The following is a 23,189-nucleotide window of genomic DNA, read 5'->3' on the forward strand; positions in this document are numbered from 1 at the left end:
TGTAAGTCATTAAGCTGCGGGATGCGAACGGCGGAAGTGAGCACACAGCGACCGTGCCCTCTGCAGAAGGCCATGTAGTCTGGGATAGTGGGCTAAAAATTGCTGGACAACCAGGTTCAACACGTGAACCATACAAGGCACGTGTGTGACATTGCCCCGGCGAAGGGCCACACCCAGGTATTCAGCATTGTCCCACACGGCCTTCCCTGGTTGCAGGTCCAGTGGAGACAACCATTCATGAAACTGGGTCTCCAGAGTTTACCACAACTCCTCAGCTGTGTGACTCACATTTCCCAGACATTTCAATTTAAACACCGCCTTATGCCGTTGAACCCTGCTGCCAGCATAGTAAGGAGGTGTGCAGGATTCCTCCTGCGCAGTTAGAAAGTGGTTGGCATTACCAGACAGGCTTTGGGTGCAGGGGAAGGACTGAGAGGAGGTTGAGGAGGCAGAAGCAGTGGAGGAACTTCTAGATAAAGAGGATTGACGCATAACTCATGGGGACGGCAAAACTTGGACAGCAGCCCCTTGTCCTGCTGTCACCATAGTTACCCAGTGCCCAGTCTGCGACATGTAACACCCCTGTCCATGCCTACTCGTTCAAGTGTCTGTGGTGAAATGCATCCTGTCACACACAGAGGTTCTCAAAGAAGCGGTGATGTTGTCTGCGACATGCTGTTGTAGCGCAGGCACACCTTTCTTTGAGAAGTACTGCCGACTGGGCATCTGGTACTGGGGCACTGCAATGGACATAAGGTCTCAAAAATCCTGTGTGTCCACCAGGCAGAAAGGCAGCATTTCTGCAGCCAACAGCTTGCTGATGGTGAAATTAACCTCTTAGCTTTGTCATAGCTAGGAGGAAATGGTCTTTTACTTGTCCACATTTGAGCAACCGAGTGCTGGCTGTTGTGCTTAGATGAGGTTGAGTAGGGTGTCCCCAGTAAACTGCCGGTTTGTGAGGAAGATGCAGACAGAAAAGTTAGGTTGCCTTGTTCCAAAGGTGGTGCTCTTGATGTCAGAGAGCACTCAACACCAGCTGGTGTTTCCACTTCCAAATGAAATGAAGACCTGCCAATCACACTGGCTGTTGCGGGTAAAGAGGTGGTAGGTCTGCGTCCAAAAACATGTGTGACTGCTGTCCCCCCAGTCACAGAGGATGAAGTGGCCGCGGATGCACAATATGGGGCAGACGGTGGTTGACCAGACCCGCTAGGCCGCATTGTAGCACAGTGAGCTTCCCACTGCAACTTATGCTTCATATCCATGTGACGGTTCATGCATGAAGTACTCAAACTATGGATTTATTGGCCTCTACTTAGCTTTTGGTGACAAATATTACAGATAACACGAGTTGGGTCATCCTTATCGATCTGAGAAAATACCCAGGCTATGCAAGGCTTAGAGTCCATGCAACCAGAAGAGCCACCACGACTTGTGTTCAGAGGCCGAGTTGTGCTTGAGGATGCAGTTGTTGACGTGCTTCCAGTACTCCATCTCTGTCCAGTAAGGCGCATCCTAACATCGTCGTCAATAGCATCCTCCTCCACCTCCTCTGCTGACCTCATCGACTGGCTGACTGTTGGTTGACAGTAAGTGGGATCTCCAACCTCGTCATCATCACTCTGTGTGTTCTCACACCCATCGTCCTCAGAGCCAACCTGTTCCTGCCCTGACCGAAAAGTCAAGTTGTCGCTCCAATCAGGTATTTGAGTCTCATCATCATCTTCATCATTGTCTCCACCAACAGGAGTTACAGTTTGGGAACGAGGGTCTGCAATATGCTCAGAACCTTCTTCATCTGGTCCTGGATCAGACTCATAAAGATTCTAGGCATCAGTACAGATCATTTCCTCGTCTGGATTAACAGAAGCTCTGGAGCAGACCTCCGTTTCCCAGGCTATTGTATGAGTAAACAGCTCAGCAGACTCAACCATCTGTGTTACCCCATACTCAGACGGGCAGCTGGAGACTTAGGAGCTGTGAGGAAGCAAGTGCGATTGGGGTGACACCTCTGAGGACTGGAGTATTTGTGATTTTGAAGTTGAGGTGGAGGAGAGCCCACTTGAAGGAGCACTTGATATCCGTTGAAGCACCTGCTGTTTTTGTGCCTCATCTGGAATTTGTAGCAATGGAAGTCTCCGTAAGAAAGGGATCGTATCACATTGTCCACGAAAAGAAGTAGACATCTTAGTTTGGCTGGAAGATGGTCTTTCTTCTGCAGATGTTACTGTTGCTTTAACACCTACCCAACGGACACAACCTTTTTTTCCCTTTCCACCAGCAGCAGGCCTTTTGCCACTCATTTTGGTGGTTAATTAATTGACAACTCTGTAGTTGTTTGCACAAAAAACTATGGATGGAAAACGAGCAGAGCTGAGTGGCCAAACTGTGGTACTAGCCCAAAAGAATTGGCTGGGTTAGATGCAGTAAAACAATTTTATTAGATACACATGTGGTGTAGCTTGGTACAGATGGGTACCTGCAATGAGTAACAGACACTGTTACAGGCAAAAAAGTATTTACTGGGCTAGATGCAGTAAAAAATTGTTATTAAATACAAAAATGGTGTAGCATGGTACAGATGGCTACTACAATGAGTAACAGACACTGCTACTATGCCCAAAAGGTTTTACTTGGCTAGATGCAGTAAAAAATTGTTACTAAATACAAAGGTGGTGTAGCTTGGTACAGATGTGCTACTACAATGAGTAACAGACACTGCTAAAGGGCCAAAAGTATTTACTGGGCTAGATGCAGTAAAAAATTGTTATTAAATACAAAGGTGGTGCAGCTTGGTACAGGTGGGCTACTCCAATGAGAAACAGACACTGCTATAGGCCCAAAAGATTTTGCTTGGCTAGATGCAGTAAAAAATTGTTATTAAATGCAAATTTGGTGCAGCTTGGTACAGATGGGCTACTACAATGAGTAATAGACACTGCAACAGGCCCAAAAGTATTTACTGGGCTAGCTGCAGTATAAAATTGTTATTAAATGCAAAGGTGGTGTAGCTTGGTACAGATGGGCTACTACAATGAGTAACAGACACTGCTACAGGCCCAAAAGATTTTACTTGGCTAGATGCAGTAAAACATTTTTATTAAATACAAAGTTGGTGTAGCTTGGTACAGATGGGCTAATACAATGAGTAACAGACACTGCTACAGGCCCAAAGTATTTACTGGGCTAGATGCAGTAAAAAATTGTTATTAAAAACAAAGGTGGTGTAGCTTGGTACAAATGGGCTACTCCAATGAGTAACAGACACTGCTACAGGCCCAAAAGTATTTACTGGGCTAGATGCAGTAATAATTTGTTATTAAATACAATGGTGGTGTAGCTTGGTACTGATGGGCTACTACAATGAGTAACAGACACTGCTACTATGCCCAATAGTGTTTACTGGGCTAGATGCAGTAAAAAATTGTTATTAAATACATAGGTGGTGTAGCTTGGTACAGATGGGCTGCTACAATAAGTAACAGACACTGCTACAGGCCCAAAAGTATTTACTGGGCTAGATGCAGTAAAAAATTGTTATTAAATACAAAGGTGGTGTAGCTTGGTACAGATGGGCTACTCCAATGAGTAACAGACACTGCTACAGGCCCAAAAGGTTTTCCTTGGCTAGATCCAGTAAAAAAATTGTTATTAAAAGCAAAGGTGGTGTAGCTTGGTTCAAATGGGCTACTACAATGAGTAACAGACAATGCTACAGGCCGAAAAGTATTTACTGGGCTAGCTGCAGTAAAAAATTGTTATTAAATACAAAGGTGGTGTAGCGTGGTACAGATAGGTTACTACAATGAGTAACAGACCCTGCTACTATGCCCAAAAGGTTTTACTTGGCTAGATGCAGTAAAAAATTGTTACCAAATACAAAGGTGGTGTAGCTTGGTACAGATGGGCTATTACAATAAGTAACAGACACTGCTGCAGGCCCAAAAGTATTTACTAGTCTAGATGCAGTAAAAAATTGTTATTAAATACAAAGGTGGTGTAGCTTGGTACAGATGGCCTACTCCAGTGAGTAACAGACACTGCTACAGGCCCAAAAGGTTTTACTTTGCTAGATGCAGTAAAAAAATTTTATTAAATGCAAATTTGGTGTAGCTTGGTACAGATGGGCTACTACAATAAGTAACAGACACTGCTACAGGCCCAAAAGTATTTACTGGGCTAGATGCAGTAAAAAATTGCTATTAAATACAAAGGTGGTGTAGCTTGTTACAGATGGGCTACTACAATGAATAACAGACACTTCTACAGGCCCAAAAGGTTTTACTTGGCTAGGTGCAGTAAAAAATTGGTATTAGATACACAGGTGGTGTAGCTTGCAACACAGATAGGCTACTCCACTGACTAACACACACTGCTAGAGGCCCAAAAGGATTGGCTTAGCTACAGTTAGCCAAATGCTGTGAAAAACACTTGCACAGCACTGGCACAGACCTGCCTGGCAAAAAGTGCTAGGAACTGCTGTAACCTAGCCATCAAAAGGGCTGCAATTACAACTAGCCCCTACTCCCTAAACCTATCTGTCTATTTAAGAGCAAATTTGCTTGCAATTCACACATTTACAAAGTATAGCGCCCACAGCAGCAGCGGTGCCATCTAACACTCAGCTGCAGCAGTGAGAAAATGGTGGCGATGGGGAAAATGGCTGGGTGTTATAGGGCATGGACATGTGACATACACAGCCAATGACACATGCCCTTGCTTGTGTGAAAAAAAAGCACTTCGCTGCGTGTGTGCGCTGCTGATAGGCTGACAGACAGCACCTCACCACTGTATATGCGGGAAAGAAAAAAAAATGGAGATCGGCATTATTTCTGCAGAGATCCATCCCCTGCCCCTCCCCCCGCCCACTCTACACTGAAACTGTCTATTTACATATATTAACAGTATTACTGTGAAAAAATCCAGTTATGATTTTGGTGCACAAACAGTTATCGAACATAACCTCGAATAGCCATATTTTTTGCAAATCGTTCGGGTTCGTCGAGCGGCTCTAACACCACCCAAAACAGCTCGAATTTGAGATTGGCGAACAGTTTGAGTCGAACACCTCTCATCTCTAAATCTTAGCACTTAGAGCATCTAATTACAACCAAGACATCTTGACTTCCCACAGCTAAACACACCATACACAGAGAGATAATTATTCTCAGAATCAGTAGTTGTTTATTTTCATTGAAGTCTGATTACGACTCATATTTTTCTGTCACTAAGAAATCTCTGAAAGGTGACTTGTGGTTTCTTAAGTCAGGACAAAAACTTTTCTTTAAATAAAGCATGATATACAGTGGCTTGCAAAGGTATTCACCCCCTTGGCTTTTACCTATTTTGCTACATTACAATCTGTGTTTAAAACAATTCAATTTGTGTGTGATGCATCAGACTAAACAGTCTAAGCTGGTGAAGTGAAGTAAGAAAAATATAGGCTTAAATTAAATTTATGGGATCAAATAACTAAAAATTGTCATGTGCATATGTATTCACCCCTTTTGCCACAAAGCCACTAAAACTTTGTGGTGCAAGCAATTACCTTCAAAAGTCACATGATTAGTGAAAGGAAGTCCACCTGTATGCAATCTAAGTGTCAGTTTGCCAGTGTACATACATACCTTATCTGACAGGCCACAGAGGCTGCCACATTATTAAGCAAGAGGCACCACTAACCAGACAATATCATGAACACCAAGGAGATCTCCAAAGAAATCAGGGGAAAAATTGTACAAGTCGGGGTTGAGTTTTAAAAAAAGATTCCAATTTCTGATGATCACCAGGAGCACCATCAAATCCTTTATCATAAAACGGAAAGAATATGGTACCACAACAAACCTACCAAAAGAGGGCCACCTACCAAAACATTCAGTCTGTGCAAGGAGAACATTAATCAGAGAAGCAGTGCAGAGACCAAAAGTAATCCTTAAGGAGCTGCAGAGTTCCCAAGCAGAGACTGGAGTATCTGTCAATGCGACCACAATAAGCTGTACACTCCATAGAGGTGGCCTTTATGGAAAAGTGGGCAGAAAAAACCCTTTACTGACACAAAAAAATTGTAAGGCTCGTTTTGAGATTGCCAAAACCCATGTGTGAAACTCCCCAAATGTATGGAGGAAGGTGCTGTGGTCAGATGAGACCGAAATTTAACTTTTTGGCCTCCAAGCAAAACGCTATGTCTGACACCAAATAGACACAGCTCATCACCCCAAGAACACCATCCTCACAATCAAAAAACATGGTGGTGGCAGCATCAAGCCTTCAGGATTTTTTTCAACTGCAGGGACAAGGAAAATGGTCCAAGTCAAAGTGAAAATGTATGGTGCAAAATACAGGGATATTCTTGAGAGAAACCTGTTTCAGTCTGTCAGGGATTTGAGACTGGGATGGAAGTTCATCTTCCAACTAGACAATGACCAAAAGCCTACTGCTAAAGCAACACTCAAGTGGTTTAAGGGGAAATGTGTGATTGTTTTGGGGTTGGTCTAGTGAAAGGCAAGACTTTAATCCAATTGAGAATCTGCAGTCAGACTTGAAGATTTCTGTTCACCAGAGGAAACCATCTAACCTGAAGGATCAGGAGCAGTTTTGTCTTGAGGAATGGACAAAAATCCTAGTTGCAAGGTGTGGAAAGCTCATGAAGACTTATCCAAAGCATCTTGCAGCTGTAATTGTTGCAAAAGGAGGCTCTGCAAAGTAATGACTTTATGGGGGTGAACAGTTATTCACACTGAAGTTTTCTAATCATTTTTCCTATTTGTTTGCTTCACAATAAAAATTTACACGAATTGATCCAAACCCTCAAAAAAAACTGTGGAATTCCAGGTTGTGAGGTAGAAAAACATGAAAAATACCAAGGGAGTGAATACTTTTGCATGCCACTGCAACCATTATGTTTATTATCTATATATTATATATACAAGACAACAAAATAATTGCAAACTCGCATTGCTTTCACGTGACAAAAGGTAAACTGTACGGATTCCACTCGTCCAACTTTTCTGGATTAGCAATTTTTTGATACGCTAGTGTGAACACCCCCTAACAGTCTGGATCATTGTATAAAGTTTTGAGTTTTTCTCCATTTCAGTCATTTCATTCCAAATATAGCTATTGATGTCAATACTCTCTGTACATCCTCACTGAAAAAAATATCTATCACAGGTGATTTACAAGTAAGAAAATGCATTTCTGAATTTTAATTGGCTTCTTCCACGTATCTTTTTTGTAGTTGTGTACTGTTTCATTGCGACTTATTGTGTCATTTAACTCCTTAAGGATGGAAACAATTATGTACTTAATGACCAAGCCAATTTTTACAATTCTGACCATTACCACTTTATGAGTTAATTACTCTGGAACGCTTCAACAGATCCTACTGATTCTGAGATTGTTTATTCATGATATATTGTACTTCGTGGTAAAATTTCTACGATATCACTTGATTTTACTAATAAAAAAACAAAATTTGGCAAAAATTTTGCAATTTTAAAATTTTAATTTTCATGCCCTTAAATCAGAGAGATATGTCACACAAAATAGTTAATAAAAAACATTTCCCACAAGTCTACCTTACATCAGAACAATTCTGGTGCCCAAATTTTTTTTTGTTCGGAAGTTCCAAGGGTTAAAAGTTGACCAGCGATTTCTCATTTTTCCAACAAAATGTACAAAACCTATTTTTAGGTACCACATCACATTTGAAGTGAATTTAATGGGCCTTTATGACAGAAAATACCCAAAAGTGATACCATTCTAAAAACTGCATCCCTCAGGCTGCGTGCCCACGTTGCGTTTTACAAGCGTATATGCTGCGGAATTTCCGCAGCGTAAACGCTTGTAAAACGCTTGTATATCCGCACCCCATGGTTCCCAATGGCATTCCGCAATGTCAATGCCCACGCTGCGGATTTTTCCGCAGCGTATATGCTGCGGTCAAAAATCCGCAGCATGTTCATTAATTTTGCGGAAGCGCAGCGGAATCAATGTTCGGATGGTACCCAAGTCTGGATGAGAGGAGGCTCTCATCCAGACCTGGGTACCAAAGAACCTGTAAAAAAAAGAAAAAAAAAATTTATACTTATCTTCTTATGTCTTCCCGTTTTTTTCCCGCCGTCGCGCTGTTGTGTGAAGGACCTGCCACGTCATTGAGTCATGTGACCCATGACATGACTCAATGACGTCACCGCAGGTCCTGCACATAACAGCGTGAGCCGCTCAAGACTCCGAACGGGGCAGAGAATGCATCGGAAAGTGAGTATAAACTTTATTTTTTTATTTTTTATCATTCTGATTCTTTTTTTTTAACTAATACTTGGTCACACTATATAAATCCATGCCGGTTGCATGGATTTATATAGTGTGAACAAGTTGTCAAGCACTTTTCCAAGTGATGCTTAAATCACTTGGAGAAGTGCTTGATAACCCGCATGCGGAAATGCATGCAAAGACGCTGTAAAGACGCCTCACAAACGCTTCTACCTGGCGGGAAAACCGCATGTAAAATCCGCATGCGATTTTCCCGCCAGGGAGAAGAGTAAAAAATATGCTTCAGTTCTGCAACGTGGGCACTTAGCCTCAAGGTGCTCAAAACCACATTCAAGAAGTTTATTAACCCTTCAAGTGCTTCACAAGAAATGAAGCAATGTGGAAGGAAAAAATTAACATTTAACTTTATTTCACAAAATGTTTAATTCACACCCACTTTTTTTTTCACAAGGGTAATGAGACTAAATGGACCACAAAATTTGTTGTGCAATTCCTCCTGAGTAAGCTGATATCCCATATGTGGGGGAAAACCACTTTTTTTGTCATATGGCAGTGTTTGGAAGTGAAGGAGCGCCATTTGACTTTTTGAATGTAAAGTTTGCTTGAATAATTAGCGGATGCCATGTCGTGTTTGGGAAGCCCCTGATGTGCCTAAACAGTGGAAACTCCCCACAAGTGACACCATTTTGGAAACTAGACCCCTTAGGGAACTTATCTAGATGTGTAGTGAATAGAGATGAGCGTTGTTCTACTTGAACTGTTCGCCAATCTCAAATTCGAGCTGTTTTGGGCGGTGTTCGAGCCGTTCGGCGAACACGAACAATTTGAGAAAAATTCGGCTGTTCGAGGTTATGTTCGATAACTGTTCGTGCACCAAAATCATAACTGGATTTTTTCTCAGTAATGATGAAAATTAATGTTAATACGCAGTTTGAGTGTACAGCGGGGTGGGGGGAGGGGCAGGGGATGGATCTCTGCAGGAACAATGAAGATCTCCATTTTTTTTTCTCTTTCCCGCATTTACAGTGGGGAGGTGCAATCTGTCAGCCTATCAGCAGCGCACACACGGAGCGAAGTGCTTTTTTTCACACAAGCAAGGGCATGTGTCATTGGCAGTGTATGTCACATGTCCTTGCCCTATAAGACCAAGCCATTTTCCCCGTCGCCACCATTTTCTCACTGCTGCAGCTGCATGTTAGACGGCACCGCTGTTGCTGTGTGCGCTATACCTTGTTAATTTCAAGCCAATTTTCGCACAAATCTACAGATAGCTTGGGAGTAGGGAATAGTTGTGATTGCAGTCCTTTTAAGGACTAGGTTACAGCATTTCCTACGACATTTATCAGGCAGGTCTGTGCTCTTAAATAGATAGATTGTGGGAGTAAAGACTAATTGTAATTGGAGTCCTTTTCAGGACTAGGTTACATCAGTTCCTATCAGTTTTTGCCAGGCAGGTCTGTGCCAGTGCTGTGCAAGTTTTTTTCACAGCATTTGGCTGAATCTAGCAAAGCTAATCCTTTTTGGCCTATTGCAGAGTGTGTTAGTCAGTGGAGTAGCCTATCTGTGTTGCAAGATATACCACCTGTGTATAGAATACCAATTTTTTTACTGCACCTAGTGAAGTAAAATCTTTTGGGCATAGCATCATTCTATTAGTCCATCTATACTGACCTCCATCAGGTTGCAAATTGAATATAATTTTTTTCTGCATCTAGCTCTGAAAAAATATTGGGCTTCTAGCTGTGTGTGGGACGTGTTGTATTAGTCCATCTATACTGACCTCCATCAGGTTGCAAACTGAATATATTTTTTTCTGCATCTACCTCTGAAAAAATATTGGGCTTCTAGCTGTGTGTGGGACTTGTTCTATTAATCCATCTATACAGACCTCCATCAGGTTGCAAACTGAATATATTTTTTTCTGCATCTACCTCTGAAAAAATATTGGGCTTCTAGCTGTGTGTGGGACGTGTTGTATTAGTCCATCTATACTGACCTCCATCAGGTTGCAAACTGAATATATTTTTTTCTGCATCTACCTCTGAAAAAATATTGGGCTTCAAGCTGTGTGTGGGACTTGTTCTATTAATCCATCTATACAGACCTCCATCAGGTTGCAAACTGAATATATTTTTTTCTGCATCTACCTCTGAAAAAATATTGGGCATCTAGCTGTGTGTGGGACTTGTTGTATTAGTCCATCTATACTGACCTCCATCAGGTTGCAAACTGAATATATTTTTTTCTGCATCTAACTCTGAAAAAATATTGGGCTTCTAGCTGTGTGTGGGACTTGTTCTATTAATCCATCTATACAGACCTCCATCAGGTTGCAAACTGAATATATTTTTTTCTGCATCTACCTCTGAAAAAATATGTGGCCTTCTAGCAGTGTGTGGGACTTTCTCTATTAGTCCATCTATACTGACCTCCATCAGGTTGCAAATTAAAAATAATTTTTATCTGCATCTACAGTACCTCTGAAAAAATATTTGGGCTTCTAGCTGTGTGTGGGACTTGTTCTATTAGTCCATCTATACTGACCTCCATCAGGTTGCAAATTGAATATAAATTTTATCTGCATCTAGCTCTGAAAAAATATTTGGCCTTCTAGCAGTGTGTGGAACTTTCTCTATTAGTCCATCTATACTGACCTCCATCAGGTTGCAAATTGAATATAATTTTTATCTGCATCTAGCTCTGAAAAAATATTTGGCCTTCTAGCAGTGTGTGGGACTTTCTCTATTAGTCCATCTATACTGACCTCCATCAGGTTGCAAATTAAAAATAATTTTTATCTGCATCTACCTGTGAAAAAATATTTGGGCTTCTAGCTGTGTGTGGGACTTGTTCTATTACTCCATCTATACTGACCTCCATCAGGTTGCAAACTGAATATATTTTTTTCTGCATCTACCTCTGAAAAAATATTGGGCTTCTAGCTGTGTGTGGGACTTGCTGTATTAGTCCATCTATACTGACCTCCATCAGGTTGCAAATTAAAAATAATGTTTATCTGCATCTACAGTACCTCTGAAAAAATATTTGGGCTTCTAGCTGTGTGTGAGACTTGTTCTATTAGTTCATCTATACTGACCTACATCAGGTTGCAAATTGAATATAATTTTTATCTGCATCTAGCTCTGAAAAAATATTTGGCCTTCTAGCAGTGTGTGGGACTTTCTCTATTAGTCCATCTATACTGACCTCCATCAGGTTGCAAATTGAATATAATTTTTATCTGCATCTAGCTCTGAAAAAATATTTGGCCTTCTAGCAGTGTGTGGGACTTTCTCTATTAGTCCATCTATACTGACCTCCATCAGGTTGCAAATTAAAAATAATTTTTATCTGCATCTACAGTACCTCTGAAAAAATATTTGGGCTTCTAGCTGTGTGTGGGACTTGTTCTATTAGTCCATCTATACTGACCTCCATCAGGTTGCAAATTAAAAATAATTTTTATCTGCATCTAGCTCTGAAAAAATATTTGGCCTTCTAGCAGTGTGTGGGACTTTCTCTATTAGTCCATCTATACTAACCTCCATCAGGTTGCAAATTAAAAATAATTTTTATCTGCATCTACCTCTGAAAAAATATTTGGGCTTCTAGCTGTGTGTGGGACTTGTTCTATTATTCCATCTATACAGACCTCCATCAGGTTGCAAACTGAATATAATTTTTTTCTGCATCTAGCTCTGAAAAAATATTTGGCCTTCTAGCAGTGTGTGGGACTTGTTCTATTAGTCCACCTATACTGACCTCCATCAGGTTGCAAATTCAAAATAATTTTTTGTCTGCATCTAGCTCTGAAAAAATATTTGGCCTTCTAGCAGTGTGTGGGACTTTCTCTATTAGTCCATCTATACTGACCTCCATCAGGTTGCAAATTCAAAACAATTTTTTTTCTGCATCTACCTCTGAAAAAATATTGGGCTTGTAGCTGTGTGTGGGACTTGTTCTATTCATCCATCTATACAGACCTCCATCAGGTTGCAAACTGAATAAAAAAATTTTCTGCATCTACCTCTGAAAAAATATTTGGGCTTCTAGCTGTGTGTGGGACTTGTTCTATTAGTCCATCTATACTGACCTCCATCAGGTTGCAAATTGAATATAATTTTTTTCTGTTTTGGCCTAATACCACAGTTTGGCCACTCAGCTCTGCTCGGTTCCCATCCATTGTTTTTTTGTGCAAACAACTCCAGAGTTGTGAATTAGTTAACCACCAAAATGAGTGGAAAAAGGCGTGATGCTGGTGGAAAGGGGAATAGACGTGTTGGGAAGGAGAAAAAAGGTTGTGTCCATGGGGTAGGTGTTAAAGCAACAGTAACATCTGCAGAAGAAAGACCATCTTCCAGCCAAACTAAAATGTCTACTTATTTTAGCGGACAATGTGATAAGATCCCTTTCTTACGGCCACGCCAATCGCTACAAATTCCAGATGAGGCACAAAAACAGCAGGTGCTTCAACGGATATCAAGTGATCCTTTAAGTGGGCTCTCCTCCACATCAACTTCAACATCACAAATACTCCAGTCCTCAAAGATGTCACCCCAATCACACTTGCTTCCTCACAGCTCCCAAATCTCCAGCTGCCCGTCTGAGTATGAGGTAGAACAGATGGTTGAGTCTGCAGAGCTGTTTACTCATACTATAGCCTGGGAATCAGAGGTCGAATCCAGCGCTTCTGTGAATCCAGACGAGGAAATGATCTGCACTGATGCCCAGAATCTTTATGAGTCGGATCCAGGACCAGACGCAGAAGGTTCTGACCATAATGAAGACCCTCATTCCCAAACTGTAACTCCTGTTGGTGGAGACAATGAGGAAGACGATGATAAGACTCAAATACCTGATTGGAGCGACAACTTTAGTTTTTTGTCAGGGCAGGAACAGGTTGGCTCTGAGGACGACGGCTGTGATAACGCACAGGGTGATGATGATGAGGTTGGAGATCCCACTTACTGTCAACCCACAGTCAGCCAAGAGATGAGGTCAGCAGAGGAGGTGGAGGTAGATGCTAGTGACGACGAGGTCAGGTTGCGCCTTCCTGGACAGAGACGTAGTACTGGAAGCACGTCAACAACTACATCCTCAAACACAACTCTGCCTCTCACCACAAGTCGTGGTGGCTCTTCAGGTCGCATGGGTGCTAAGCCTTGCATAGCCTGGGCATTTTTTCAGATCGATAAAGATGACCCAACTCGTGTTATCTGTAACATTTGTCAGCAAAAGCTAAGTAGAGGCCAAAAAATACATAGTTTGAGTACTTCATGCATGAACCGGCACATGGACATGAAGCATAAGTTGCAGTGGGAAGCTCAGTGTGCTACAATGCGGCCTAGCCGGCCGGGCCAAACACCGTCTGCCATATCTTGTGCATCCGTGGCCTCTTCATCCTCTGTGACTGGGGTCACACCTGTTTTGGGGCGCAGACCTGCCACCTCTTTACCCGCAACAGCCAGCGTGATTGGCAGGTCATCATTTTCTTTGGAGGTGGTAACACCAGCTGGTGTTGAGCGCTGTCCGACATCGATAGCACCACCTTTGGATCAAGGCAACCTAACATGTCCGCCTGCATCTTCCTCACAGACCGGCAGTTTGCCGGGGACACCCTTATCAACCCCGTCTAAGCACAATAGCCAGCCCTCGGTCCCTCAGATGTGGACAAGTAAAAGACCATTTCCTCCTAGCCATGAGAAAGCTAAGAGGTTGAATTTCACCATCTGCAAGCTCTTGGCTACAGAAATGCTGCCTTTCCGCCTGGTGGACACAGAGGATTTTCGAGACCTTATGTCCGTCGCAGTGCCCCAGTACCAGATGCCCAGTCGGCACTACTTCTCAAAGAAAGGTGTGCCTGCGCTACACCAGCATGTCGCACACAACATCACCGCTTCTTTGAGAAACTCTGTGTGTGACAGGGTGCATTTCACCACAGACACTTGGACGAGAAGACATGGACAGGGGCGTTACATGTCGCTGACTGGGCACTGGGTAACTATGGTGACAGCAGGACAAGGGGCTGCTGTCCAAGTCTTGCCGTCCCCACGATTTGTGCGTCAATCCTCTTTATGTCAAAGTTCCTCCACTGTTTCTGCCTCCTCAACCTCCTCTCGGTCTTCCACCTGCACCCAAAGCCTGTCTGGTCATGCCACAAGCTTTCTAACTGCGCAGAAGGGATCCTGCACACCTCCTTACTATGCTGGCAGTAGGGCTCAACGTCATCAGGCGGTTTTTACATTGAAATGTCTGGGAAATGTGAGTCACACAGCTGAGGAGTTGTGGTCAGCTCTGGAGAACCAATTTCATGAATGGTTGTCTCCACTGGACCTGAAACCAGGGAAGGCCGTGTGCGACAATGCTGCAAACCTGGGTGCGGCCCTTCGCCGGGGCAATGTCACACACGTGCCTTGTATGGCTCACGTGTTGAACCTGGTTGTCCAGCAATTTTTAGCCCACTATCCCAGACTAGATGGCCTTCTGCAGAGGGCACGGTCGCTGTGTGCTCACTTCCGCCGTTCGCATCCCGCAGCTCAGCGACTTACATCTCTACAGAAGTCGTTGGGCCTGCCACTTCACCGGCTAAAATGCGATGTGCCTACCCGGTGGAATTCAACTCTGCACATGTTGCAGCGACTGTGGCAGCACCGACAAGCCCTGGTGCAATACGTTCTGACGTATAGCCTGGGCCAACGAGATCCAGAGGTGGGGCAAATCACGCTGGAGGAGTGGTCTCAGATCAGGGACCTATGCACCCTTCTGCACAGTTTTGAAATGGCGACGAAGATGTTTAGTGCTGACGATGCCATTATCAGCATGACTATTCTGGTGATTTACATGCTGGAGCACATGTTAAACAGAATTCGGAGTCAGGTGGTGGCACAAGAGGAGGTGGAGGAAGTAGAGGAGGAGGAGTTGTATGCGGAAGGGCTAACATCTACAAGGTCCAGACGGTCGGCAGCACCAAGGAAGCAGGCATGTGAGGGTGGGGGAGATGGTTTTACCAGGGCGCATGGTAGCAGCCAAACTAGTGAGGAAGGTGCAGGAGCCCAGGAAGAAGTGGAGGACGAACTGATGGAAGACTCATTAGATGAGGGAGACCTTGATCACATTTCTGTTGTGCGAGGTTGGGGGGAGAGGACAGAGGAAGGAAGCATGATTGTTACCTCGCCACCAACACAACAGGGACTTGGTGCTCCTGGATGCGCAACACACATGAGTGCCTTCTTGCTGCACTACCTGCAACATGACCCTCGAATTGTGAGAATTAGAAATAATCCTGACTACTGGGTTGCCACACTGTTAGATCCCCGGTACAAAAGTAAATTTGCAGAAATTATTCCTGCCATAGAAAGGGATGCACGCATGCAGGAGTATCAGCAGAGACTGTTGCAGAATCTTACATGTGCTTTTCCACAAAATACCAGTGGTGCACGTAGTGAATCTCACAGTTCCAACTTGCCAACCGTGGGACCGTCAAGTGTTCAGCACTCAAACCGTAACAGAACCACAGTATCTGCTGGTAACATCAATTTTGTGGAATCATTTCACCACTTTTTTAGCCCATCCTTTGCAAGGCCACATAAGACAAGAAGTCTGACACATAGTCAACGCCTAGAGACGATGGTACAGGAGTATCTCCAAGTAAACATTGAAGCCATGACTGTGTCACTGGACCCTTGCTCTTTTTGGGCTTCCAATCTGGATAAATGGCCAGAGCTAGCCACTTACGCCTTGGAGATCTTGTCATGCCCCGCAGCCAGCGTTCTGTCTGAACGTGTGTTCAGCGCTGCTGGTGGTGTGCTGACAGATAAGCGCACGCGGCTCTCCACTGATAATGTAGACAGACTCACGTTCATAAAGATGAACAAATCATGGATCCGAAACGACTTTTCTACCCCTGTGTCATCCTGGGGAGAAAAAAAGCTTGATGATTGGTTAAAATCACCCTACCAACCGTTTTAAGCTTTCAAATTACTAATCATGTTTATCTGTATCTTGGCTGGAAAATAATTTGGGCTTTGTAGCAGTGTGCAGCACTGATTCTATTAGGCCATCTATAATAAGCTCCACCAGATTTAAAATTACTAATCATGTTTATCTGTATCTTGACTGGAAAATAATTTGGGCTGTGTAGCAGTGTGCAGCACTGATCCTATTAGGCCATCTATACTAAAGCTTCACCAGATTTAAAATTAATAATAATTTTTAGCTGCATCTAGCCCGGAAAATAATTTTGGGGCTCCGAGATGCGCAAGACACATAAGTGCCTTCTTGCTGCACTACCTGCAGCATGACCCTCATATTGTCAGAATTCGAAGTAATCATGACTACTGGGTTGCCACACTCTTAGATCCCCCAAACTTTTCGATCAACCTTTTCATTTTAATAAAGACCAAAAAAATGGTCATTTTTGAAATTATAAGCATTAGCAGGTTGTTAGAAACTGAAATCAAACAGTTTTCAACTCAAAACTTTATTCTAGGTGATGTTACATTTTCACATAGGACCCCTTGTTCGAAAGGAGCTTCTGAACTCTCTAGTCAATTGAATTTGTCAGGTTTTGGATGGTTTCTGCTTCAATTGCTTTGCATAAGGACAGAATACCCTCCCAGAGCTGTTGCTTAGATGTGAACTGCCTCCCGCCATCATAGACACTCCTTTTAATGATGCTCCAAAGGTTCTGAATGGGGTAGAGGTCAGGGGAGCATGGGGGTCACACCATAAGTTTGTCCCCTTTTATGCCCATATCAGCCAGAGATGCAGATGTTTTATGTGCAGCATGAGATGGTGCATTATCATGCAAAAAAATGATCTTGCTGTGAAATACACGGTTCTTCTTCTTGAACCATGGCAGGAAGTGCTGTTTGAGAAAATCCACATACATTATAGAGTTCATCTTTAGCGCCTTCAGGGATCCTAAAGGGGCCGACAATCTCTCTCCCCATGATTCCAGCCCAAAACATTACTCCACCTCCTCCTTGTTGGCACTGTAGCCGTGTTTGCGTGGGGTGTCCATCAACCAGCCATCCTCCACTCCATCCATCTGGACCATCGAGCGCTGCACGGCACTCATCCGTGAACAAAACAGTTTTGAAATCAGTCTTCATGTAATGTTTGGCCCACTGGAGCCGTTTCTGCTTTTGTGAAGTGGATAGAGGAGGTCGACAGGATGGCGTATGCACAGCTGCAAACCTCTGAAGGACCCTGCATCTTGTTGTTCGGGGGACGTTGGAGGCACCAGCAGCTTCAAAAACTTGTCTGCTGCTATGACAAGGCTTTTTTGCCGCTGCTCTTTCAACCTGACGTAATTGCCTGTAGGAAAGAGTCCTCAATTTGCCCTTATCAGCACGCACACGTGTGTACTGTGAGTCAGCTACATACTTCTTGATTGCCAAGACACTTCATCCTGATCATCGCACAATGTTGATTGTAGTCATGCCTTGACCTAAACACTCCACAATTTGTTGCTTCTCAGCAGCCGATACATCCTTTTTCTTTCCCATTTTGGCAGAAAATGTAGGCTGCTTAATAATGTGAGACAGCCTTCTTAAGTAGTCTTGCCTTTCATTGGACACACCTGCCAAACTAATTAGCACAGGTGTCTGCAATTGCTTACAGTGATATAAAGAGCCCTGACACACATCACCATCAATGAGTTTAACTGACAAACAAACAAATTCTTCCCTTATCACTCCTAAACACTTTTTGCATAATAATTTGGAACACAGTGTACATGTGCTTTTCCACAAAACACCAGTGGTTCACGTAGTGAATCTTACAGTTCTAACTTGCCAACCGTGGTCTGTATGGAGTTGTTCAATAAAGGGCCCAAAATTAAGATAACATAGATGGGAGAGGTCTCTATGAATAGGAATTCCTAAGTATTTGATACCCTGTGAGGGCCAGGCAAAGGGAAAGTTGGACTGGATGGAATCCTATATGGATTTGGGGAGGGAGACATCGAGGGCCTCAGACTTCGCTGCATTGATTTTAAAATTTGACCATGTAACAAAGTGATCTATTTCAGCCATAACAGCATGGATGGATATATGTGATTGAGTGATATATACTAGGACATCATCAGCAAATAGAGAGCACTTGTACTCGGTGCCTCCCACCTCAATCCACCTAATATTGGAGTTATGGCGAATTGATGAGAGCAGGTGCTCCGTCACTAGGATGTATAAGAGAGGGGACAGAGAAGATCCCTGCCTTGTCCCATTGGTGATTGTGAAAGATGATGAAAATGTTCTGACGCGCCCCCTTGGCCTTGGGACACCCGGAGCCGGACCCTTTTTGGTGGATGCTGGTGGTTGTAGTCTCCGTGGCGGCGACCCGGTTCCGTGGCTCAGGGCGGTCAAACCAGTGGCGGAACTATTTATGTGGTTTTGATGTTTAAATGTCTGACTACGCCACCCGTGGATTGCGGTCAGAGTGAACCGCCGCTCCAGGGCAGACCGCTGAGGCTGGTGTTGTGGGTGCAGCAGAGCGTAGCATAACTCCCCACGGGAGGAGTATAGCCTCAGGGCAGTGTATGCGGAGGATGGGGGTGATGGTGCAGGGCAGCAGCAGTAACGACACGGAGTCAGTGATGCAGTCCAGGGCCTTTACTCACAGTTCTTATTATCCAGACCACGTCTGCAGGTAACGGCTGCCCACGTCGTACTGTGCTCACCAGGTGAGGGGCTCAGACAACTCCCAGATAACTTTGGAGCGCTTCACAGGACCCCCTTTGTGTGTCCTTTGTCTGGCCTTTCTTACCAACCCTTCTGTCCGGCTGCCTCGGGCCTCCTCTTGGTAAGCTTGGCACCAGTTTCCCTGACCCTATGTGGTGCCTTCCTAGCGGGTGTAGCGAGGGGCTGCGCCACATAAAATGTCACAGCCTCCTGTTTCTAGCTGAGGGTCGTTTCCTGCCTCCACTAGTTTCGGGGACCGGTCTCCCCCTTTGGCCTGACCCCTCCACGCAGGTGGATTCGGGCGTGCGGTGGCGACTCGCCCGTCCGCACCCCTGGGATCCCTTCGTTCCTCGTTCCTGGAGCCTTCTCCGCTCCTCTTCCTTCCTTCTCCCTCTTCCAGGCCTGGGCCTCTGTTACTAGGCCCGCCTCCGGAGCAGAGCTCATGCAGAGCCCCTGCTCCCTGCCACTTCTGCTCAGACTTCTCTGCACTGAACTAAGATGGTGCCCACCTTTTATACTCCCTTCTCAATGCACCCAGGAACTGCTTCCTCCCTGCTCCTGCACTACAGGGTTCCCCTTCCTCAGTGTTCCCTCCCCCCACTCCAGCCAGGGACAGGGACTGTCGTGCCCATCTCAGGGGCATATTGGTCGCCCTGCCCCACGGCAATGTGGTGTAATGCATGCAGGTGTCGGGTCCTGATCCACACTACATCCTTACCTGAGAGTGAGATATCACACCTCTGGGTGAGGTGCAATACCTCTGTAGAAACCGAGCCCTCAGGGTGCTACAGTTCCATTTATCTTCAGCCTAGGTGACGTATTGCGATACAGGGCCATGATTTTGGCTATAAAAGGGTCCCCTAGACCCCTACCCCAAGCTTTTTAAGAGAATCATATATGGCGTGCCAGGAGACTCTATGGAATGCTTTCTCAGCATCCAACGAGAGTATCTAATTACAAATTTTTAACTGCATCTAGCCCAGGAAATACTTTGTGCCTAGTAGCAGTGTCTGCTAGTCAGCGGATTATCCCGGCTGTTAAGCAAGCTACACCACCTGTAGTTTGGACACTTAATTTTTTCAAAGGAAATGCTTCGGGACCACGGGATACTCAGTGAAGAGCATCAGGAGGCACCCCAAGGCATAGGGGCTGGGACTGGCAGTAGGATGCCTTGCGGTGGACAGCCGAGCTCGATCCTTATAAAAGCTTTTTAACTGCAGCAGCTTTAGTGGACGCTACTGGAGCTGGAATTACGCGGCTGCTGGCATGAGACTTGCCCTCCAATAGATCCTTGTAAATGGATTTAAAGTGTATTCATTCAAATTAGAGAGACAATTTAAATTAAAAAGCAAAGCAGTCATCAAAGCAAAAGGTGGCTACTTTGAAGAACCCAGAATATAAGATATATTTTCAGTTGTTTCACACTTTTTTGTTAAGTATATAATTCCACATGTGTTAATTCATAGTTTTGATGCCTTCAATGTGAATTTACAATTTTCATAGTCAAGAAAATACAGAAAAATCTTTAAATGAGAAGTTGTGTCCAAACTTTTGGTCTGTACTGTACATATATATTTTTTTAAGTTTGATTTTATTAACATTATTAGGTACCACGTGGATGGTTGAGATTTTAAGCCTCATCCAAACGAATGGAGACCCAACATGGAGCAATACAGTGCAAAACTATGAAAGAGCACCTTGGATCGAAAGCATAGCTAGTGCTCAAAGGCTTCAACAAAGTGAGGAACACCCTCGCCTTATTACCAGCCACATACCCAAACACATTTTTATGAAATCATTTCATGGTTCTAAGGCAAAGGTAATTATTACACAAAAGTAATGAAAATCATTCTGCAGTGCTGTAATGTAATCACGTTTGTATTGTTATTATTGTATTTATCAATACGATTATTGTGTCAAAATGAAAACTACATAACAACTGGATGTAATATGTAGATCATATATATATAATATAAAAAGTGCATACTGAAGCATGCAGAAATACAGTGTAAGCGCTAAGATGTGAGCAAACATTGAAAAAGTGAAATTAAGGACGCAGCCAATTTTCATCTTGGCATTTTAATCTTTTTCTCTTCTCTTTCAAACAGACATAACTTTTTTTTATTTTTCTGCCAACAAAACCTCATGAGGGCTGTTATATTGCAGAATGAGTTGTAGTTTGTAATGACTCCATTCATTTCACCATACAGGGTAATGGAAAAATGTCATAAAAAGTCCAAATGCAGTGAAATGGTGGGAAAAAAACATACGGTAATTCCTTTTTACCTTGTTCCGTGTGCAATAAAAATGACCGGACAACATAGTTCTACTGGTCAATATGATTATGGTAGTTATATCTCTTTTCAATTTTCACTGCTTAAAAAAATCTAAACTTTGTTAAAATAACAACAACAAATTAGATGTGCAGCCATTTTCCTAGACACATAATGTTTTTATTTTTTCATCACTGGAGTTTTGCAAGGGATTTTTTTTCCATGGCGAGCTGGTCCTTATTTTTATACTGTGTTGCGGTGCAATCTATGTTTTAATTACTTCTTGAATTACTTGCAGTGTTGTTGTAAACAAAATAATGGAATTCTGTCATTAAAATTTCTTTTTCCTCTTTACATTATTTACTTATCGGGTTAATTAATTTTATAGTTTGATAGATCAGACTTTAAAGATCTCTGTAACACCAAATATGTATATATTCTTTTTACTTTTCTTTATTTTTCACTCTGTAAAAGAGGAGTGATTTTAATTTTATTTTTTTTCCCCCAAATGCTATTAAAGGGGTTTTAAATACGAACAAAGTGCAGTATTTTGCGAATTATAAGATACACCTTTTTCCCCAAATTTGGGAGGGAAAAGGGGGTGCGTCTTATAATGTGAACTTATGGATTTTACCTGGGGGGGCGGCGTCGGATTGTGGTCCCAGATAAAAGAGGTTGGTGGCTGCAGCGGTGGCAGGGTGATTCTGCGGCCCCGGCGGTGGCGGGATGATGCTTCAGTGGCCCCATCCTCAAAAGTCGGTGTTGAGCGGAGGCAAGGTTCCTTATCCTGTCGATAGCCCTTCATTGTGCATTGGCAAAATGGCCACCAGAGCATACTCAGGTCTCGCAAGATCTCAATCTGTGCATTTGGAGAAAAAAACAAAATTTTTGAAAAAAATCAACAATCTCAATGTTACAAGTCCATATCCAGAGATCTTGATTAGTGATGAGCGAATATGTTCAAAATCAGATCTCAAATGTTAAATTCGACATGAATATGGCATATTCGGATTTGTGATCGAAAACACAAGCATTTTTTCTTAAGATCGAAAAAAATTGATAACATTCGGCTAATAAGTGCGGGAAAATTATTGTGGTGCAACTAAAGTGTTTTTAACAGTTTGACTTAGATTTTAGCTAGATAGGCAGTTGTTTGGAAGTCAGATAGTTTAGATAACTAGTGTCCTGTGTGTCTGTGAAATCAACCTTCCAGCAGATTTATCTTTTTCTTGTGTTATTAGTAAGGTTCAGACAAAAACAGCAGGGCCAATATGATAGAATCTGTTGTGCACTGCTTCTATTGTGCTCCATGCATGAGTATTCTTTAAATCAATTTTTTCACTTGATAATGTGATACAGCAAGCAAGCCCTACTAGCCCACCTTTTCATTTTGTGGGGTTGAAATTAAGCTGTATGCAGAGCTCCTGAGTGCAGAGTACAAAGATCATTTTTTTTCATTTGCCAATGTGATAGCACAAGCTTTAGTAGCCAACCTTGTCATTTCTTGGGGGGTGAAATTCATCTGTATGCACAGTAAAAAAAAAAAAAAAAATTCTGTTGCTAGCCAGAGTCAAAAACATGTTTTTTTTCTGCCACCTAGTTCTTTTATGGTAGTGAACTTCAGCTGTTTTCATAGTTAAAAAAATATATTTTTTCTGTTGCTAGCCAGAGTGCAAAAATATATCTTTTTCTATCACAAACATGGTATAATCTGCTATAAGCCATGTAGTCCTTTTGTGGCGTTGAACTTCAGAGTAAAACAAGAGTAAAAAAAAAAATGTGTTTTTTTTTTTTTTACCTATGTGAGACAGTACATCATATGTCACCTAGTCATTTTGTGGCGGTTAAATTCAGCTGTATGCAGAGCTTATGCAGAGTAAAAAAATCTATTTTTTGCTGTGACTTATATGATACAGCAGGGGACATCTCAGTTTGAAATAGTTTGGAGCATATCTGCTAT

At 43.0% G+C, this 23,189-nt stretch overlaps 1 protein-coding gene across 6 annotated transcripts in view; it reads left to right on the top strand.

Annotated features, from left to right (window-relative positions):
• Window positions 1-23,189, top strand: part of LOC141172014 (sulfotransferase 2B1-like) — a 913,436-nt gene that overhangs the window by 687,138 nt on the left and 203,109 nt on the right. For all 6 annotated transcript variants that reach the window (XM_073655785.1, XM_073655780.1, XM_073655784.1 and 3 more), the window contains one exon: window positions 20,564-20,775. In XM_073655785.1, the coding sequence (XP_073511886.1) occupies window positions 20,564-20,775 (212 nt within the window). The remainder of the gene's footprint in view (window positions 1-20,563; window positions 20,776-23,189) is intronic.

Source organism: Phyllobates terribilis, unplaced genomic scaffold, assembly GCF_046119375.1.
Source record: "Phyllobates terribilis strain yellow unplaced genomic scaffold, ASM4611937v1 Scaffold_12__6_contigs__length_324123572, whole genome shotgun sequence".
NCBI classification, from domain to species: Eukaryota; Metazoa; Chordata; class Amphibia; order Anura; family Dendrobatidae; genus Phyllobates; species Phyllobates terribilis.